The sequence below is a fragment of the Cyanistes caeruleus genome, chromosome 1, assembly GCF_971803275.1.
Source record: "Cyanistes caeruleus chromosome 1, bCyaCae1.hap1.1, whole genome shotgun sequence".
Lineage (NCBI taxonomy): Eukaryota > Metazoa > Chordata > Aves > Passeriformes > Paridae > Cyanistes > Cyanistes caeruleus.
The window spans coordinates 17,934,109-17,952,624 of NC_141701.1; the positions used below are offsets into that span (position 1 = coordinate 17,934,109).

An 18,516-nucleotide genomic window follows, 5' to 3' on the forward strand; every position below is an offset into this window, starting at 1 on the left:
GTCTGCACAGGACGGTAACAGAGATATTCCAGAGTATTTTTGAAAACCGGCTGAGTGCAGCTCGGTTAAAACAGGCTCGCTCACGCCCATCGATTAGCCTTTACAGTGACTTCTTCACGCGAGTGCCTTCAGGCTTGAGCCGTGGGAGCAGTCTAAGTGAGGACATTATCTGCTTAGCGACACCTTTGGGGTTACATACGCTGCGGAGAGCCGGCTTCCGAACCGCCCTGCGAACTGGCTCGGGAAGTTTGCGGGCGCCGCTTGGTCCCGGGGACAGCGGGCGGTGGGATCGGCCGGCGGTGGGATCGTCACCCGCGGGAGGGGACACACCGCGCTCCGGCCGCACCTGCGGCTGCGGCTCCGGGCCGGGGCGGGGCGGGCGGGGGGCGGCCCGGCCCCGCTGCAGGGAGGGCCCGGCCCAGCCCAGCCCAGCCCGGCCCAGCCCGGCCCAGCCCAGCCCGGCCCAGCCCGGCCCGGCCCAGCCCAGCCCAGCCCGCGCACCCCGCTCCTGCCTGCCCCCCGCAGCACATGACCGCCATGGAGAGGCGCTGGCGCTGCCCGGAGGTTTGGAGCCGGGGGAGCGAGCGGAGGCGGCCGGCCGGGGGCGGCGCGGCGGGGCGGCGGGCAGGTGAGGCGGGCCGGGGGCGGGGAGCGGCCGGGCGGGCCGGGGGCGGCAGCCCTGCCCGGGCGCCCGGTTCGCGGCGGCTGCCCCGGCCAGGGACGAGCGGCGTGGGGCTCGGCTCCGGCCGCGTCAGCCCCGGCCGAATCAGCCCCGGCCGAAGTGCGAGTGCGGAGCGGGAGGGGACGGGCCGGCCGGCGGAGCGGCTCCTCGGTCTGCTGTCGGGGCGCTGCCCGGAGTCGCCGCTGAAGCCGGTGTTCCGTGTTGTGTCGTCCCGGTGGGTTTCCCCTACCCCGACCCAGCGGCTGGAGATGAGCGCTGAAGCGGAGGGGCCGTCGCGGGCGGACGGTGCCGGCGCGGACAGCACGAGGTGACGCCGCCTCAGGTACCGCGGCTCCTTCAGCATCCTCGCGGGCGCGGGCGGCGCTGGGCTGTGCGACACCCCTGGGCTGTGCGACACCCCTGGGCTGTGCGACACCCCTGGGCTGTGCGACACCCCTGGGCTGTGCGACACCCCTGGGCTGTGCGACACCCCTGGGCTGTGCGACACCCCTGGGCTGTGCGACACCCCTGGGCTGTGCGACACCCCTGGGCTGTGCGACACCCCTGGGCTGTGCGACACCCGCCTGACCTCCGCCCAGCTGGAGGCACCGCCCGGAGGCAGCGGGGACGGTGCGGTGTCCCTGGGACGGGAGCCAGAGGCGACATTCCGAGCCTGGCCCGGCCGCCCCGCAGGCGGGGCAGTGTTCTCTGCAGCCGTGTTGGGATTCTGATCCTGGAGAGTGTGGGCTGCTGCTGGCAGCTACAGGATGAAGTCGCCTCCCTGCTGCATGTCTCTTTCTTCCCAAGCATCCTTGGAGGACCCAGGGAGTAGTACATCCCTGGGTTCGCTGGAGTCCAGTGTTTTCTCCAGTGAGGAAGAGCAGGGGCCCCTGCTCCAGAAGGTCATTCCCTCTCTGGACTGCTTTACTATCAATGTAGGAGGCAGCCGCTTTGTGATGTCCCAGCAAACTTTGTCTTGCTACCCTGACACCCGCCTTGGCAAACTGGCAGTAGTGGTCTCTGCTGCCCGGGATGTGGCTTCTGGCCTCCTTGAGCTTTGTGATGATGCTAACCTTGTGGAGAATGAGTATTTCTTCGACCGGAGCTCACAGGCATTTCACTACATCCTGAATTACTACCAGACAGGGAGGCTGCATGTGATGGAGCAGCTTTGTGCACTCTCTTTCCTCCAAGAGATCCAGTACTGGGGTTTGGATGAGCTCAGCATTGATTCCTGCTGCAGAGACCGGTGAGTTGTGGGAAGATGAGGCTTCCTCATCTTGTGGTTGCGGGCTAGAGTTCAGCATTGACTTGCATTCAGGGATACTCTGGTGAGAGATCCAGCCGTGGGGATAGGTGAGGTAGCAGGAAAAGTTGTGTGAGCTGAACTTCGAGTAGTGCTCTAGCAGTGGATGGGTGATAGAAATGGGTGGAGATGTGTTGGGTGAGGTCACAGTTCCCATTTGCTGTGGGAAAGGTTGCTGATGAGGTCAAGATAGTGAGACAGTAAAAGGAATGGGGTCCGGGATGTCCTATAGTGGCTTCAAACTGACCCTGGAAACTCAAAATGTTTAAAAGGACAATGCCTGAGATGAAAAGGAGAGATGCCCCTTCAGTAATTCAGTTTGAGGTTATCATAGAGGGATTAGATGTGGAATCAGGCACAATGCTGGGAGGGTTTGGATCCTGCCCACCTGCACTTTAATTTTGAAGGATTTCCAAACCCAAGCTGGAGAGGCAGAAGGGGGGGTTGGTCACCTGCCAGGCTGAGTGTGGGTGGCATGGCTCCAGGAGGAGCCATGAAAGGAAGCATCACACGTGGATGTAGCAGCTTACAGGGAGGGGGCAGCAACAGCGGGAACATGGCTCGCTGGAGACAAATTATAACAGGCAGTTTAGGAGCGAGGTGGGTTTTGACTGAACCACCTCCAGGATGTTTCTGTTAATTCTATTTGCAGTTAATTTTTCCCACCATATTCAATGTTACTGGTTTGGGTTTTTTAGTACTGAAGAAATCAAATTTCTAAAGAATGTAACTGCTATTTAGCTATAGCAGTTATGTCAAAATGATTAGAAAGAAAGAAGTAATACCATCCCAAAAGGATATTAGAGTTATCCTACCCTAGTTCTTCAGCTCTTCAGCTGAGAAAATTGGAGCCTAGTTTTCATCCCTTTCTTCTGTCTCTGATAGGTGTAACTGAACGCTGCAACCTCTTTAGTGATATATGGAGCTACAGACCTCTGACATATGCAGGGCTAACTATTGAAGGCAAAATTGCACACATCTTTGTCTAAGGTTTGAGCTTTGCAGCAGTCAAAAAGAAAGATATGAAAGAAAAGGATTTTTTTTAAGTGTACTTTGAGTATATTTATGTTTTGCAAAATTCCACTTTAAATATACTCTTACTCTGACAAAACACTCCGTATATTTAAAGTCTGTAAGTTTTACTCAGTACAAATGCTTCTTCATCTTGTGTGAGAGCCCATGTATCTAAAGAAAGAAAGAAAGAAAGATGCCTTGTCATCCTAATATGTTCTGATCACAAGTTCACCCATGAACTGCATGGTTTTTATTATGCCTTCAGTTTTACTATTGCAAATATGTGCCAGTGTAATAAAAATGCCATACAATGAAACAAATTGAGAACTGTTTAAAAACAGAGGATCTGGTTGTGCCAGGATTGCATCTAAGATTTCATGTTAGTCCAGCAGCAGATCCTACTGTGGTCAATATGATCCATATAAATAAATCACTAGAAGTAAAATTACTCTGCATATAGAATGTTGTACTGATGTGAACTGGAGTAATAGAAGTATATCAGTCAGTGGAAACATGCTGGAGGGGCTCAATTAATAAAAGCCATATGCTTGATATTAGGGTTTTCTGAGTTCACGTAAGGTAAATTTTAATGTGTATTCTTATGACTTGCATTGTAAATGATAAGACAAGCACCTGCCTGTTGGTATTCCAAATCTCTTGGGTGGTGTTCCTGGTCAGGTACTTCAGGAGGAAGGAGCTGAGTGAAGCCTTAGACATCAAGAAAGATGCAGAAGAACTGGATGCCCAAGATGAAGAAGAGGATTTTTCTGGTAGCCTCTGTCCCAATGTCAGACAGAAACTTTGGGAAGTTTTGGAAAAGCCTGGCTCCTCTGCAGCAGCCAGGACTTTCGGCACTTTGTCCATGGTTTTTGTTGTTGTGTCAATTGCCAACATGGCCTTGATTTCAGTAGAGCTCAGCTGGCTGGCCCCACCACTGCTGGATGCCCTAGAGTACCTGTGCATCGCGTGGTTCACAGCGGAGTTTGTTCTGAGGCTCCTGTGCGCACGAGATCGGTGTCGCTTCCTAAGGAGTGTGGCAAACATCATAGACCTCCTTGCAATTTTGCCTTTCTACATCACCCTGCTGGTGGAGAGCCTGTGTGGTGGTGAGAGCTCCCAAGAACTGGAGAACGTGGGGCGCATTGTCCAAGTGCTGAGACTTCTCAGAGCCCTGCGGATGCTGAAGCTGGGAAGACATTCAACAGGTATATTTGGCCATAGCTATGATACCTCTCAGTTTCAGTGCCTGCAACAGTTGTCCCTGGGCACAGTCCTCCATTTTGTGTGCATTTCTGCCAAAGCTTTTCTACACAATCTGTTAGCAGCAATGGCTTGTGAAAATCTTCCTTTTGAATGTTACAATTGAGTGACAAGGGCCTTCTCTGAAAAATTTTAGCTCTTCATAAAGCCTTGTGTATTGTTTGCATTGAACATTTACAAAAACAGACCTCAATGTTGCATGCTGGAAATCATCCACCATTCATAGTGTGATAAATTTTGAAACATGTATATGAGTTGATTTTATTAGGGAAGAAGCAGAGATCATCAGCCCAGACTTTTTGTATTATCCAAGGCCCACTAATGACAGCTGTCACAATTCTGTTTGTTTAAAAGTATGTGCAAAGAATTATATCATGATTTTGTCCATGTCATAGGTCCTGAAAACAACCACAGTGGAAAATGTTTCAAGGAAACTATTTAAAAGCTTTGCAGGTGGTGGGTTGAGAGGCTCGCTGGCCCCATTGAACCCACCAGTATTCCAGTGGTATGTGGAGCCCTTTGGGGGGCTGCTTAGGCAGTGGGAGCAAGGTGCAGCGATGGGTTCAGCCAGCACTCCGCAGTTGTGTGGGGCCCTTAGTGTCCAGCCTCTCCTGACAGATGAGTGAACAGCAAGAAGGGGTGGGGTGGAAGGCAAAATGCATTTCTGTCAACCATCTTGTTCGCTCTCTCTGGTGAAAGGAAGGCATAAAAGTTAACATTTTCCAGTGGGAATTTTTCAGAGGAAGATAGAAATTATTGGAAAGTGTTGAATTTCCTCTTGCATTTCCCCTGATTTTATTACTACTTCATGGCATGTGCATGCCTGGTTATATGAAATAATAAAAGCTGTCTTGGTGTCTTCAAAATGATTTGATTATGTTCCCGCTTAAATCCGTGGAGAATGTGGTGCTGAATTTGACGGGAGAAACGTTCAGCCAACACTTGTAGCTTTGGAAAATTAAATCCTAATAGTAAATCATGATCTCTGTCCTGCAATATTAGCTGTTCTGAGGACAGTGATGATCATTCTTAAAATGCACTCAATGTGCCTATTCAGGATTTCCAGCCATGAAGCAGGAGTCATTTCATGCCTGTCCATATTTTTGGAAAGCCCTCCCTGTGAACTGGCCCAAATTCAGCAGGAGTTAATGTGCTCACAGCAGCAGAATCTATCTTATTTTTGTTGCCACTGAAGGGTAGCAAACCTGCCTGCCAGTGACAGGAAGCAGCTTTGATACTACGCATAAGCATAATCATAGTGGTTTGGCAAGTATCTTAATCTTACTCCCTACCCTAGATTATGCCTATACTGATATATAACAGTCCCTTAGAAAGCAGTTGAGAGGAAGTTTATGATTCTGTCTGGCAATGTGTTAGTTTTGCAGTGTTTGGTAGAGGTTTTTTGCAAGGCTTTTACCCACTTTTGATGGTAGTTGTAATGTGAATGCCATCCTCTCTGTGTTTTGAAAATAAGAAAAAATACTTTATCTCATCAGGGCACTTTTGTGCTGACTAACAAAATAGTCTTCCAAAAGTATGTTGATTCAATTTAAGTTTCCAGTTTATTGCATTTTACTCTTAAAGAGTGAATGTATTCATTCTGTCACTCAGTTTTGTGGCTCTTTCTATTGACTTGAAAGCAGATGTTTCAGATATTTGTATAACTGCTAACTTCAGGTATACATACTTTCAAGGATGGTCTAAACACTTAGGTCTATTTATTCTTAAATTAATTACTCAGTATTTACCACAATTTACATCACAAAATTGAGTGACATTGAATTTAATAATACCATGTTAGGTAAAAGTAAATTAATTACATAAAAATGTAGTATCCTGACCTGGAGGTGTACTGTCTTCTTTTTACTGGAATCAAAATGCCGGTTTCAATGTACAAGAAGCAATGTATGTATCAATTTAAACCACTCAGAGCAGTGTTGCCATCATTGTGTAGCTTCTTTGGTAGGTCAGTTGCTGCCTATTTAGGTCCAGAATGCTAAATCAAATCTTTATAATTTAAATGTAGAAACTCCCTGTTCTGATTTCATGTCTGAAGAAGTTTGTTAATGTGCTTCTAAATGCATCCTTTACACAGCTCCTGATACAAGATGAGCCACGTATGTATCATGCATAGAGACCATCCTCCTTGCACATACCTAGGCAGTCCTGATAAACCTCAGGGCTCAGGGCTGGCTCTTGAATCTCTTCTGCTCTCTTGCCTTGGATCTAACTGCTGCCTTGCAGTGAGGCTTCTCTCCAACTCCTACACTCTCAGACCAGACAAAGCTTCAGGCACTTCTCAGTTGATTCATGTGGCAAGATGAATACAAGAGCAGATTTGTGTCTGCACGCAGCAGCTTCTCTTTCACCAAGTAGGGGTGTTCACAGCCACAAGGAGAACATCTCTCTGGTACTTTGCAGAGCCATAGCCAAACTGGGATCACAACAGCAGCCTAGCCCTGCTATCAGGGGCAGGAATGAGTGAGGCAAAAAAAATCAGTTCTTCACTTCCAAGAAATAGCAACTTAACCCTTTCTGTGGGACAAGGACAAGAATGAAAATAAGAAGTGAAGAAAGTAATTTCTGCCCTTTTGGAAGCTGAAGCCAGCTCACTGGAGGGATGTGATGCTTAAAAACACTCAGGCTAGACTGGTGTGAGTGTGTAGTTACTTATGCAAAGTACTACACTTCATCAAGGAACCACTGAGAAATCAGTAGTACCTCTGTCCATAAAATGTGTATCCTTTAGGAATAGGGCAAGACTATTCCTCCGATGTAGCAAAATTATGTGCTTTAGTAACTTCAAGAATAGATGAGAAGTGAAGCTGCATTTGTCATGTTCTCAGATGCTCCTCAGCTGTTACCTTCCTCCCAGGGCCAGGTTCTCAGCGAAGCCTTGCTGGTCTCCCCTGGGAGGCACATACAGAGGGACTTCTGGAGGAGAAGTTGGGTATGAGCATCTTACTTGCAAAGGCAATGGGCATATAATGGAGAGAAGACCATAGCATATTTAAGGCTGTCGTGACTCTAGAGTCATGAAAAGTTGAAACATCAGCACTTTTTGTGTCAAAACTTTAGGGTTATGTAAATGCTGTGTGAATTGAAGCTCCTGAATATCAGCTTGGATTGCCAGGTCACTTTGGACAAAAGAGAGATAGAACATGACCTGCATGGCAGAAATGCTTCCCCTTCCTCCTACCAGGGCTGGGGCTGCTTGCCAGCCTCACACCAACTGTGTTACAGCACCGTAGCACCTTCCAAGCATGAGTAACCAAGCTGTCACAGCTCCTGGCAGGGAGTTCTCATGAGAAGCTGTAAGACTTGCTGAGGTGTCTAGAACAGTGCTAGTTTGGTCATGTGCCAGGGCTCAGAGACATTTTTGAAAGGTACAAAGTAATATAGTAGTATACTTTATACATGTCATCACACCAATTCCCCTTAGCATGAGCTGCGGAGTCCAGTAACTTCTCTGATTCATAGATTTGCCTAGAAATGTCTCCTGACTTCATCATGAAGACATGAAGAATTACATCTTAAATTTAGATGAGTATACTAAAAACAATAAAAAGAAAAAATCAGACCATGAACAGTTAGAATTCATAGGAATTATCATAGGAAAACTAATAACTAATCATAGGAAAAAGGAGAATGTCATCATTGTGATACAAAGAATCAACAGTTACTGTTCTGTTCCTCCTTACTTTATTTTATGTGAAAGTTGCTTTTTATATTAGGTATAATACTTTCAAGATTCATCATAAGGTACAAACCCTGGCTTTTACAGTATTCATTTATTCTTTGAAAAGAAGTGCTACAGGGATAATTTTAAGTTGTACCTTCTTCCTAGCTCACCTGAAGGGACTTACTCTTCTGCCTTTGTTCAGTAGGAGGTTTTTCAGGGCAAGGGCTCATAGTAGCCTCCTTGGAAGATGAGAATTTGATCTCAGTCCTTGAAATTATCTCACAGAGCATTTGCACTGTTATTAGTGTTACCAAAACGTGAAGACAGTCATGTTGGCAGAGAAAAGATTGCATTGGTACATCTTATTCCCCTTGTGTTAAAGATTTAATCTGTATCATTGTAATAAACATTCTATAGATCATAGTTATAGTAATATAGGACCTCAGTATGGGTAAGTTCTTTAATGGAGCTGGTAGTAGATAGTATTGGGAAAAAACCCCAAAATTGCCTCCAAACGCTACTGTGTACTTCCAGTGTTTGCTGTACATAAACAAGACTTCTAAAACCCATTAGACTTGCGGGGGAAAAGAGCCAAAAGCAAGAAATGTTAACATCTTGTAGTTTGAGACTGTGGAAAAATCGAATTGCTTATAGCACTTAACGAGCATATGAAGTCTGCAAGCAGAGGCAGAGCCTCAGTAACTTGTTTTGCAAACACTATTTTAGTGAGAAGTATACCCATGAAGGGTAATTCATAAGCATTATGTTTTTCTCGTTTATTAGAGAAAACATCTCACATTTTTAAAAAACAATATTAAAAACTAATCCAAAGTGATTCAGAAGATAATTCAGTCTCTTCAGTATGTCTCAGCTGAATTGGTACCTGTTATCTTCCTTCTTTTTTATGTGTGCAATATTTATCCACTGCACTATTTTTGGATTTACTTTCCTGCTTGCTTTTGTGGGGCAATCTAGCCTCGAAGCAGTAGCTCTAGCGGGATATAGGGGGTTACAGAGAGTGATCCTGAACTCCCTGTGCAGCTCATGGGCAAAAGGACTGATGCAGTACATAGTCAATTAGCAGGATTCCATGCTTGCATTGAGGGACTTTGCTATCATGAGTTTGGCACAAGTGCAGCTGTCACTGGACCACATTTGTTTTGATGTCTACAGGTACAAGAAAATGATAGGGCTTGGCAGGGGGAGGTGGAAGGAAGAAGGGTTGAAGAGAGTCTGTGACAACTATAAAAGGATTGAAAACAGTCCTTAAATAAAAAGTTATTGAGTGACCTGAACTGGGGTCTAAGCACTCACATAGCAACACGAATTTGGTAACTAAGGGCTCCTTGGTCCGAGAGAAAAATAGGACAGTGGCTGGAAAAAAATAGGATTGGCATATTCAGTCTCCAAGTATAAAGCAGGTGTTTTAGTATGTTTTAAAGTAGTTTTAGAGTGGTGCTAGATCTTCTCTTACAGCCAATTTATAAGTCAAGATAGTTGACTTTGTCTAAATTATATGTGCATATTTGTGCAGTTCAGATGAAAAGTAATGAGGAGAATTCCTATGCTCTGTATTAAGGAAATAGAGATGATGTCAGATGTTCAGTCTAATGCTGTGATCTATTTCTGTAAATCATTTTTTCTCAGCTTCTGTTTAGAGCAGCATCTCTTTTTAGCCTACCAGGGTCAGTGCCTCATTAGACCAGCAGAAGTGCTGATGAGAGATGTGTTGGTCAGAGGCCATGATGAGCATGGTGACCATGAAATGGGAGAGTTTACAATTCATGGTGAAGTGGGGAAAGAGGTCAACAAAACCTCACATGGATTTCCAGAGGGCAGTATTTGGCCTGTTCAGGGCACTGGTTCAGAGAACCCTTATCAACAGAAGGGTCCAGATGCACTTTTAGAAAGAAATCTTCAAGATTCAGGGGCAGGCTGTACCCATGTGCCTAAAGACAGTTCAGGGAGGAAGAAAAGCAGCCTGGACGAACAGGGAGCTTCTGCCAGAAAACAAAGAAAAGAGCATTTATGATCTTTGGAAGATGGAGAGGAACTTGGGAAGAGTACAGGGATTTCATTAGGTCATGTAGAGAGAAAATCAGGAAAGCAAAAGCTCAGCTAGAACTCAATCTGACCACCACTGTGAAAGCTAATAAAAAAAGTAGGTTTAAAAATACATTACCAACAAAAGGAGAGCCAAGGAAAGTCTGTCCTTTACTGGATGTGGATGGGAACATTATCACCAAGGATGAGGAGAAGGCTGGGATACTTAATATCTTCCTTGCCTCATTGTTTAACAGAGAGAGTGGATATCCTCATGGCAGCCAGCCCCCTGAGGCAGGGATGGGAAGCAGAATAGATGCCCTGCAATCCAAGAGGATGTAGTTTTGCACCTGCTGTGCCACTTAGACACTCACGGGTCTATGGGCTCGCATGGGATTCATCCTAGGGTGATGAGGTAGCTGGCGGAAAAGCTTGTCAAGCTTCTCGCCATCATTCATGAACAGCCTTCATTAACCAGAGGTCCCAGGTAACTGGAAGTTAGCAAATGTAATGCCCATCTACAAGAAGGGTGAGAAGGAGAATCCAGGAACTACAGCATTCATCTTGGTGCTGGGGAAGATTATGGAACAGATGATCTTGAGTGTGGTCACGTGGCATGTAAGGGATATCCAGGGGATCAGGCCCAGCCACTGTGAGTTTAGGAAAGGACAGTCCAGCCAAGGCTGGATCATCCTGATTTTTCATGACTGCATCACCTGCCTAGTGGATGAGAGAAAAGTTCTGAATGTTGTCTACCTGGACTTCAGTAAAGTCTTTGACACTGTCTCCCACAGCATTCTCCTGGAGAAACGGGGGAACAGATGCACTGAATGAAACATGATACACTCCTTGCTGGGGTAAAAAGTGTCTGGAGGACTGGCCCTGGGGGAGTGTTAGTGAATGGTGCCACATCCAGTTGGTGGCCAGTGACTAGTGGGGTCCCCAAGGCTCAGTATTGGGGCCAGTCCTGTTTAATATCTTTATTGATGATCTGAATGAGGGAATCGGGTTGTAACTTCAGGCAGTTTGTAGATGACACTAAGTTGGGTGGAAGAGTTGATCTGCTGGAGGATATGGGAGGGTTCTGCAAAAGGATCTGGAGGTTCATTAAAGCTGAGTTCTGGGTTCTGCACTTGTGTCACAACAGCCCCTGCTGCAGCATAACAGGCAGAGGAAAGAGTGGCTGAAAAGCTGCCCAGTGGAAAATGATCTGGGTGTGATGAGCCAGCCCAAGTGTCAACAAAGGCCAGTGGCATCATGGTCTGGATAGTGTGGCTAAATGGACTAGGAAAACTATTTATCACCCTGTACTCAGCACTGGGAGACCGCCCCTCAAATCATGTGTCCAGTTCTGGACCCCTCACTATGAGAAAGACATTGAGGTGCTGGAGCATGTCCAAAGAAGGGCAGTGAAACTGGTTGGGAGGATCAAGAGAATAAATCATATTAGGAGGGGCTGAGAGAGATGAGATTGTTCAGCCTGGAGAAAAGGAGGCTCAGTGAGAACCTTATTGCTCTCTACAACTAGCTGAAAGGAAGGTGTAGCCAGGTGGGGTTGGCCTCATCTCCTAATCATCAAGCAACAGGAAAAGAGCAAACAGCCTCAGGCTGCACCAGGGAGGTTCAGGGTGGGCATCAAAGAAGAATTTCTTCATGGAAAGGGTAGTTAAGCACTGACTGCTGTCCAGGGTTGTGGTAGAGTCACAATCCTGGAAGAGTTCATGAAACAACTGGATGTGTCAGTGCTATGGTTTAGTTGACAAGCTGGCGTTCAGTTAAAGGTTGGACTCAGCGATCTTGAGGGTCTTTTCCAATCTTACTGAGTCTGTAAGTCTCAAGACATGCTCACCAGCATTCAAAGAAAACATAAAGCAGTCTTTAAGTAAGAGATGTTTTGCAAAGATAGGATGACAGCTACATGAATCAACCTACTGACAGCATTTCTTGTCTTTCAGGTTTGCGGTCTCTTGGGATGACTATTGCTCAGTGCTATGAGGAGGTTGGACTTCTGCTTCTTTTCCTCTCTGTAGGAATCTCTATATTTTCCACTGTGGAGTACTTTGCTGAGCAAGGTGTGCCAGGCACAACTTTCACAAGTGTACCTGGTGCTTGGTGGTGGGCAACAACTTCCATGACAACAGTTGGTTATGGTGACATTAGACCAGACACTACCTTTGGTAAGGTAGTAGCCTTTATGTGTATACTATCAGGAATACTGGTTTTGGCTTTGCCAATAGCTATAATAAATGACCGTTTTTCTGCCTGTTACTTTACACTGAAGATAAAAGAAGCTGCTCTTCGGCAGCGTGAAGCTTTAAAGAAACTCATGAAGAACTCATCCAGCGATTCAAATATCAATGTTAATTTGCGAGACATATACGCGCGCAGTGTCATGGACATGCTGCGGTTAAAAAGCAGAGAGAGAGCAAGTACAAGGAGCAGTGGTGCAGATGATTTTTGGTTTTGACTTTGAAGTTATTTAACCTTGAGTAGCACACAGACTACAGAAATTTAGTATTAAGTATCTCTTTTTTATTATTTGCCACACAGTGTATTTGCTTTTCATAAGGTGGAGTTCTACTTGCTTGGACAGACTGAAATATCTATTGTATACAAAAGGCAGAATTCATAAGATGGAATCTCTCAAGGAGCTCTAAAACCTGCTTTCAGAACTGGATCGTGGTAGGTGAGACTGGAAATAATGGATCCCTGAAAATAAAACAATGATGCAAGTGTTTGTCTAATCTAAATCCCTACTAATGTATCATAATAAAGTCTTGTTGAAAATTGCCAGTGTTTTGGATTTTAAGCATCTAGTTTTTGTATTTTCACCTGGAGAACAAAAGTCAAAGTCATTAAGGAAAACTGAAAAGCGAAGTTTGAGAAAGTGAAATATTGGATAAATTTAGGATGATATTCATATAACAAGCTTAAACTTTATCCCCTTTCTTATCCCCATCTTCTACCCTATTCGCATGAAAAAAAGTTATTCTAGGGTACCGTGAGGGCTGGGGGGAGGGAGGAGGGGGTTGGTTTGGAATTTCCTCATTTGCAGAGAAGCAAAGGGCTACCAGATATTTAATGGGTATTAGGAGTTAGGTGAAAGTATCAAGGAGATGCAAGATCTGTAGCAAAGTACAAAACAGTCATGAAATAAGTGCCATAATGTAGAGCATCCTCTGTGGTTGCTTCAGAAGTTGTAGGAGTTTATACAGCCTTTGCAATACAAAGGTAATTTACAAACTTAGTTTGAACTAAGCCTTCTCTAGGTGTTTAGATTCCCATGACTTATTTGTGTAGTTAAGCAGTTTTTGTGCTCAAGTAAAATCACAATGGGATAGCAGGAGAAACAGAAATTGTAAAAGATAACAGCCTAGTGATTTCTCTGTCTCCCATTAAAATCATGGGTATTCCAAGTGAACCAGACTTTTTTTAAGTTAATTATCTTCACTGATCCATTATTAGAGGAATGTGTCATTAAAATATTTTGTTTCAAAGGAAAAATGAGCATGTTTTGGACTGAATGTTTATTTTACATAGTCATCAAAATAAAAACCTAAAATAATTAAAGGTATTTTCCATCCAGTTTCCCACCACCCACCTTTTCAGTGGCCCAATACCATTCTTGGCAAATAAAGCTTTTCTTTAATATAATCTCACTAATCTAGACTATGACATTGCCATAGAATGCATATAACTGAGCTAGTAGGTTAAATTAAAAAATGCACAAACCTCTCACATTTCACATTTCTTTTGGGCAATATAAACTCTAAAAAAATACATCTATGTGAATTATTAAGCTTTATGTATTTATGTACATAGAAGGGTTAAACTGCATTTGAACATATATGAATGAGTGAAATAACCTGCTTTTAATAAACATTGAATAATAATTGTTTTAAAACAAGAGTGTGTTTTTCTGTCATTCCCTGTAAATAATGATTATTTATAATCTAATCTATTATATATCTATTTATAGATCTAATAATGTACACATAATACAGCAACCAAGATTTTTAAAGTACCTTGATGCAAACTGAGCAGCGTTTTGTGTGATACTTCTGGTTTGTCAGCTGCCATCAGTCAGCATTTTGATTTGGGACCAATGCAGCACACACAGCTGTCACCAGGGTCAGAAGGAAGATAAATGTGGAACACCACCAGAAATTGCCTAGGTGTGAAAATCTGTAGGTCATCCTCATGGTCTGTGGTAAACAGAGAGCAGCTGTGTTATCACAGTGTTCCTTTCTCCCCAGATACTCTATGAATCCATCACTAAACTCCCAGTGATGTCCAGGAGACAAAATTAATTCAGCAGGGGAAGGTCTGGTGCAGCCCACTCTGGGTTATTATTTCATAGCTCTTTGGAGCAGGAAGTCTCTCAGGCTGCACAAATTGTACAGGCTGTTTCTCATTCAAAAGTCATTCTAATTATAGAGAATTAGGAAGAAGCTTTCATTGTGGGAAGGCTGTTTTGTAATGTCTTTTGTGCTGTCTTGTGCAGCATCTGATCTGTGTTTGAGAAGGGAAATGCAGTTAGATAGCTGATTGATTCTCTTCAGGGAAAGGCTGCTGCATTGCATTGCATTGCATTGCATTGCTTTGTCCTGTGCTTCTTATGACAGACTCGAAAGAATGAGAGAAATATTCTGGGATGTATTTGTTTATTCACTTCTTTCACCATCTCTGGAGATAGTTTCCAAGAAATACCCATGGGGGAAACATGGCTCAGGCCTTATCAAGTAGTTGCTTTGGCCTCTGTTTTCAGACCTCTTGATTTTAAATTCAGTCTCCCAAGCAGTGATTGTCAATCATGTTGTTTATACAGAACGGTTATCTATCACATTATATGGGCTGAGACTAGCAAAGCATTTTACAGAGGAAGGCCAGTTCTGCTTTCAGCTCTTGCAGACAGAAGGACCAGAGCAATCATACTGAGAAACACATGGTACAGGACATCACAACTCCAAAAAAATGGAGCTACATCATGTACGTGTTACCACAGATTTGGGAAATAGCTCAGCCACCACTAAGGAACCAAATTAAGAATCTAACTTTGCTATCTTTAGAATATCGCACTAAAGATAAGAAGCTACCTTTTGTCCTCACTTCTGTTCTGCCATCCCCCAGCAGACTTGTCAGACATGATTGATAACATTGGCTGAAAATTGAGGATTTTAGCTCTAAACACCAAGAATTTTCACAAACTGACATCAAGGGTTGTAGCTACAGCATATAGAAAGAAGCCCTGCAGTTATCTTGATTCCTTAGTACAAGAATCAGTAACAGTGAAAATTATAGAAACATATAGAACAGTTTGAGTAGAAAAGGATCTTACAGATCATCTAGCTCCAAGCCTCTGGGTGTAGGCAGGGACACCTTCCACTTGACCAGGTTGCTCAAAGTCCCATCCAGTGTGGCCTTGAACACTTCCGGGGATGGGACATTCACAGCTTCTCTAGGTGTGTGTGTGTGTGTTGACACAAGCAGGCAGGTGGGACAAAGTCACTGTTAGAATGCAGAGTCGATTTATTTCTGTTCCCTTACTGTTGGAGGAACCCTGAAAGCATCACCTGGGAAAGGTACATAAAGCTACCTTTAAACTTGGTCCATGCCAGGGAATCACTGGTCTGCTGTTCACTCAGGCTGCAAGGTCACTTCCTTGATTTACAGTCCTTTCTTGACAGTTTAATCCATACCTTCCAGCACTGGGCAACCTTACCACCCTGATAGTGAAGAATTTCTTCCTAAAATTTAATCTAAACCGACCTCTTTCAGTTTAAAGCCATTCCCCCTAGTCCTGTCACTACTTTTCTCTTGCAAAAAGTTCCTCTTGAGCCTTCTTGTAGGGGCACAAACTACAGCGTAGACAAATAGTCTGAAAAATCTTTCATATTTATTTATAGATGCTTAGGGACAGCTTTTCCTTTGGGCCAGTGTAGTCCAAACCCACCAAATTTTTTTAAACATCACTAAAATTGTTGTCATTTTTACTTTGAAGAAAGGCAGCAGCCTCCTGGGTCACATTAGGCAGAGCATTGCCAGGAGGTCAAAGGAGCTAGTCCTGCTCCTCAGCCTGATGAGACAGATCTGGGTGATGTGTCCAGTGCTGGGCACTCCAGCACAAGAAAACAGGAACAGGTTACTGGAGGTATTCCAGCAAAATAGTGGAGGGCCAGGTTGCAGTGACCAGCATACTGGGAAACTTGTGTCCAGGAGGGGCAGATGTGCTGGTAGCTGGGGAGAAAGGATTTATCAATTCTGGGGTGTTTTAGAAAGGTATTTGGAAATTTATGTTTGCTAGTATTTTACACGTTACTTCTTGTAGTGATTTTGGTCTTGAACTCATACTTCAATGATCACTTTAATTATGTGTTGTTAGTAAGTTAATAAACAACTTCAAACTTGATTTGATATTAACTATGTAAATTGAGCAATTTTTCCTTCAGAGAGGAATTTTGCAGGTCAAATCCGAGCTTGTGGTATTGCACATAGCAAATATGGTTGAGAACAAAAAGGAGTAAAAAGGAAAGGAGAAAGTTAAGAGGTCTTTTGTAAATTTATGTTTTCTGCCATAGCAAAGTATTTTCATCTTGTTATGATTGATGAGTGACGTGTTTTTCTCATTTGCTACAACATTGTCCTCTCAAAGCTCCATTGAAATATCACTGAAATAAACACAGCTTTAGCAGGACACGCTCTGTTGAGATGCTCACCATCCAAACTGTGCTGGAGCTGCTGTTGCTGATGTCTCCAGTGCACAGCTGTCCATGCTCTCCCCACACAGCCTCACTGCAAGAAAGGCAGAGCAGTGCAGGCTGTAGTCACACCCCTGACTGCAGACAGGGGTCTTCAGGGCTCTGGGTGCTTGAAAAGGTCATTCACCAAACAGTAGGGCTGGAGAGAATTATGTCTCTAAGACTGAGATGCCTTATTGAATCACAGCCTCTTGTCAATAAGGTCTTTTCTGGTTTGTTTGTTGGGCTTTTTTTTGAGAGAGTCTTGCAATTATTAGTTTTTCCTTTTATATAAACATGAATACTAGAAGCCACATACATCTCCAGACAAAAGCACAGCTGCCACAGATTCTGTTTGTAGCATTTTGGATGCATTTAAACTTGGTAAATAGTGAGCTTGACCTAATGATCAGTCAGTAACTGAAGTCATTCCTTTATAAAACTGATTTTAATTAAATATTAAGCTGAACAGTTTAGTTGTAATTACTTTGTTGTTGTTTGTTACAGATGAAATAGAATATTTTCTGAAAAAAGCATGACCCCGATATGTAGGGCTGGTAATCCTGCTGGGAATGGCACTATCAGCAGGAGGAGCACAGTCCATTTTGTCTCTCACTTGCATGTCAAAAAGCCTGAGCAGACATATCCCTTCCCACAGAAAAATGGAAGGGAAATTTTGTGCAGGTGTGTTTTGCCTGCTGCCCTACTATAGGATTTCTATATGAAACAAAAAAAATCTAAACTTACAACAAAGCCTATTGAAAGGTATTTGTGCTACTATTATATGTTTTATTTATGTTACGTTTCTGCTTTGCAGACACCAGGAGCCCCTTTAGCTAGAGTGAGAATAAGGAAGGGATCCCAGCTAATGTCATAAAAACAGGCCCAACACTAGTCAATGTAAACCTCAGTCTTTCTCAGACCCCCAAAAACAGCTGGTGAGATGGATATACAACATACAAAAGAAATGAGAACAGCCTGATGTTAGGCTGGGTCTTAGAAGAAATCTACAGCTGTGTTCATCTAAGATAATGTGAAATGCCTGTTACGATGTGAGAAAAACTAGGCCTTTGTAACAGCTTTTGCAAATTAAATCCTCTTCCTTGTCAAGAAAAGAAAGACCATGCAGATGTAAGATTTTCTCTAATTATCCTCAATTCTGTACAGCTTTCAATAAAATGAAAAGTGCTTGTAAGTCACGTAGTATTACTGTGTGGTCCTGCAAGCTGTGACAGACATTTCATTTCCTATGGCTTACTCACAAAGGCACTTCTATTTGCAACTCTCTGCAGCAGAGACAGATCCTGGGAAGTGGCTGAAGTGTGCATGACTCTTCACTACCTAATGCATGAACAAGTTTCTCAGTAGAACTTGAAATGCAGTTCAGAACAGCCTCTTGAAATTGCCATAAAAACAAGCAGAGTCAGTTGACTTGTCCTAAATATATTTTCAACACAACAAAAAAAGGCAACTGGCTTGGATATAGTTAAAAGATAACTAATGAATTCACTCTTTACAGCTGACCCTATTTACAGATTTCTGAATTGTAACTCTCAGCTTGAGGTATGAACTATATTATTTCATTCAGATATAAAATTATGGAAAAATATTCCAATATGAGCATGTCTTTGTTTAACTGCTGTCCAGTGAAGCAACATCCATAAACTCTTAGCTTTTTTGTCCTAAATCAGCAGCATCATTACAGCCTTTGGAAACTGCCAGAGTTACAGGCTCTGTGCAATCACTCTGTAGCTTTTCTGATGTGCATTAGATGCTGCAATGATAAAAGTTATTACTACTGAAACCCTGAACA

General features: G+C 43.8%; 1 protein-coding gene across 1 annotated transcript; it reads left to right on the forward strand.

The window, feature by feature from the left end:
- The first annotated feature begins 666 nt into the window (after positions 1-666).
- On the forward strand, positions 667-13,870 carry KCNV1 (potassium voltage-gated channel modifier subfamily V member 1). Its single transcript, XM_023920528.2, has 3 exons — positions 667-1,910; positions 3,660-4,186; positions 11,922-13,870. The coding sequence occupies exons 1-3, from the start codon at positions 1,429-1,431 to the stop codon at positions 12,431-12,433; spliced, it is 1,521 nt and encodes a 506-aa protein (XP_023776296.2). The 5' UTR covers positions 667-1,428; the 3' UTR covers positions 12,434-13,870.
- The last annotated feature ends 4,646 nt before the right edge of the window (positions 13,871-18,516 follow it).

Excerpts from the sequence above, each read along its gene's own strand:
- KCNV1 (XM_023920528.2), top strand. The coding sequence starts at position 1,429 with ATGAAGTCGCCTCCCTGCTGCATGTCTCTTTCTTCCCAAGCATCCTTG. Across the intron at positions 1,911-3,659 it reads GATTCCTGCTGCAGAGACCG|GTACTTCAGGAGGAAGGAGC; the intron begins GTGAGTTGTGGG and ends GTTCCTGGTCAG. Across the intron at positions 4,187-11,921 it reads GCTGGGAAGACATTCAACAG|GTTTGCGGTCTCTTGGGATG; the intron begins GTATATTTGGCC and ends CTTGTCTTTCAG.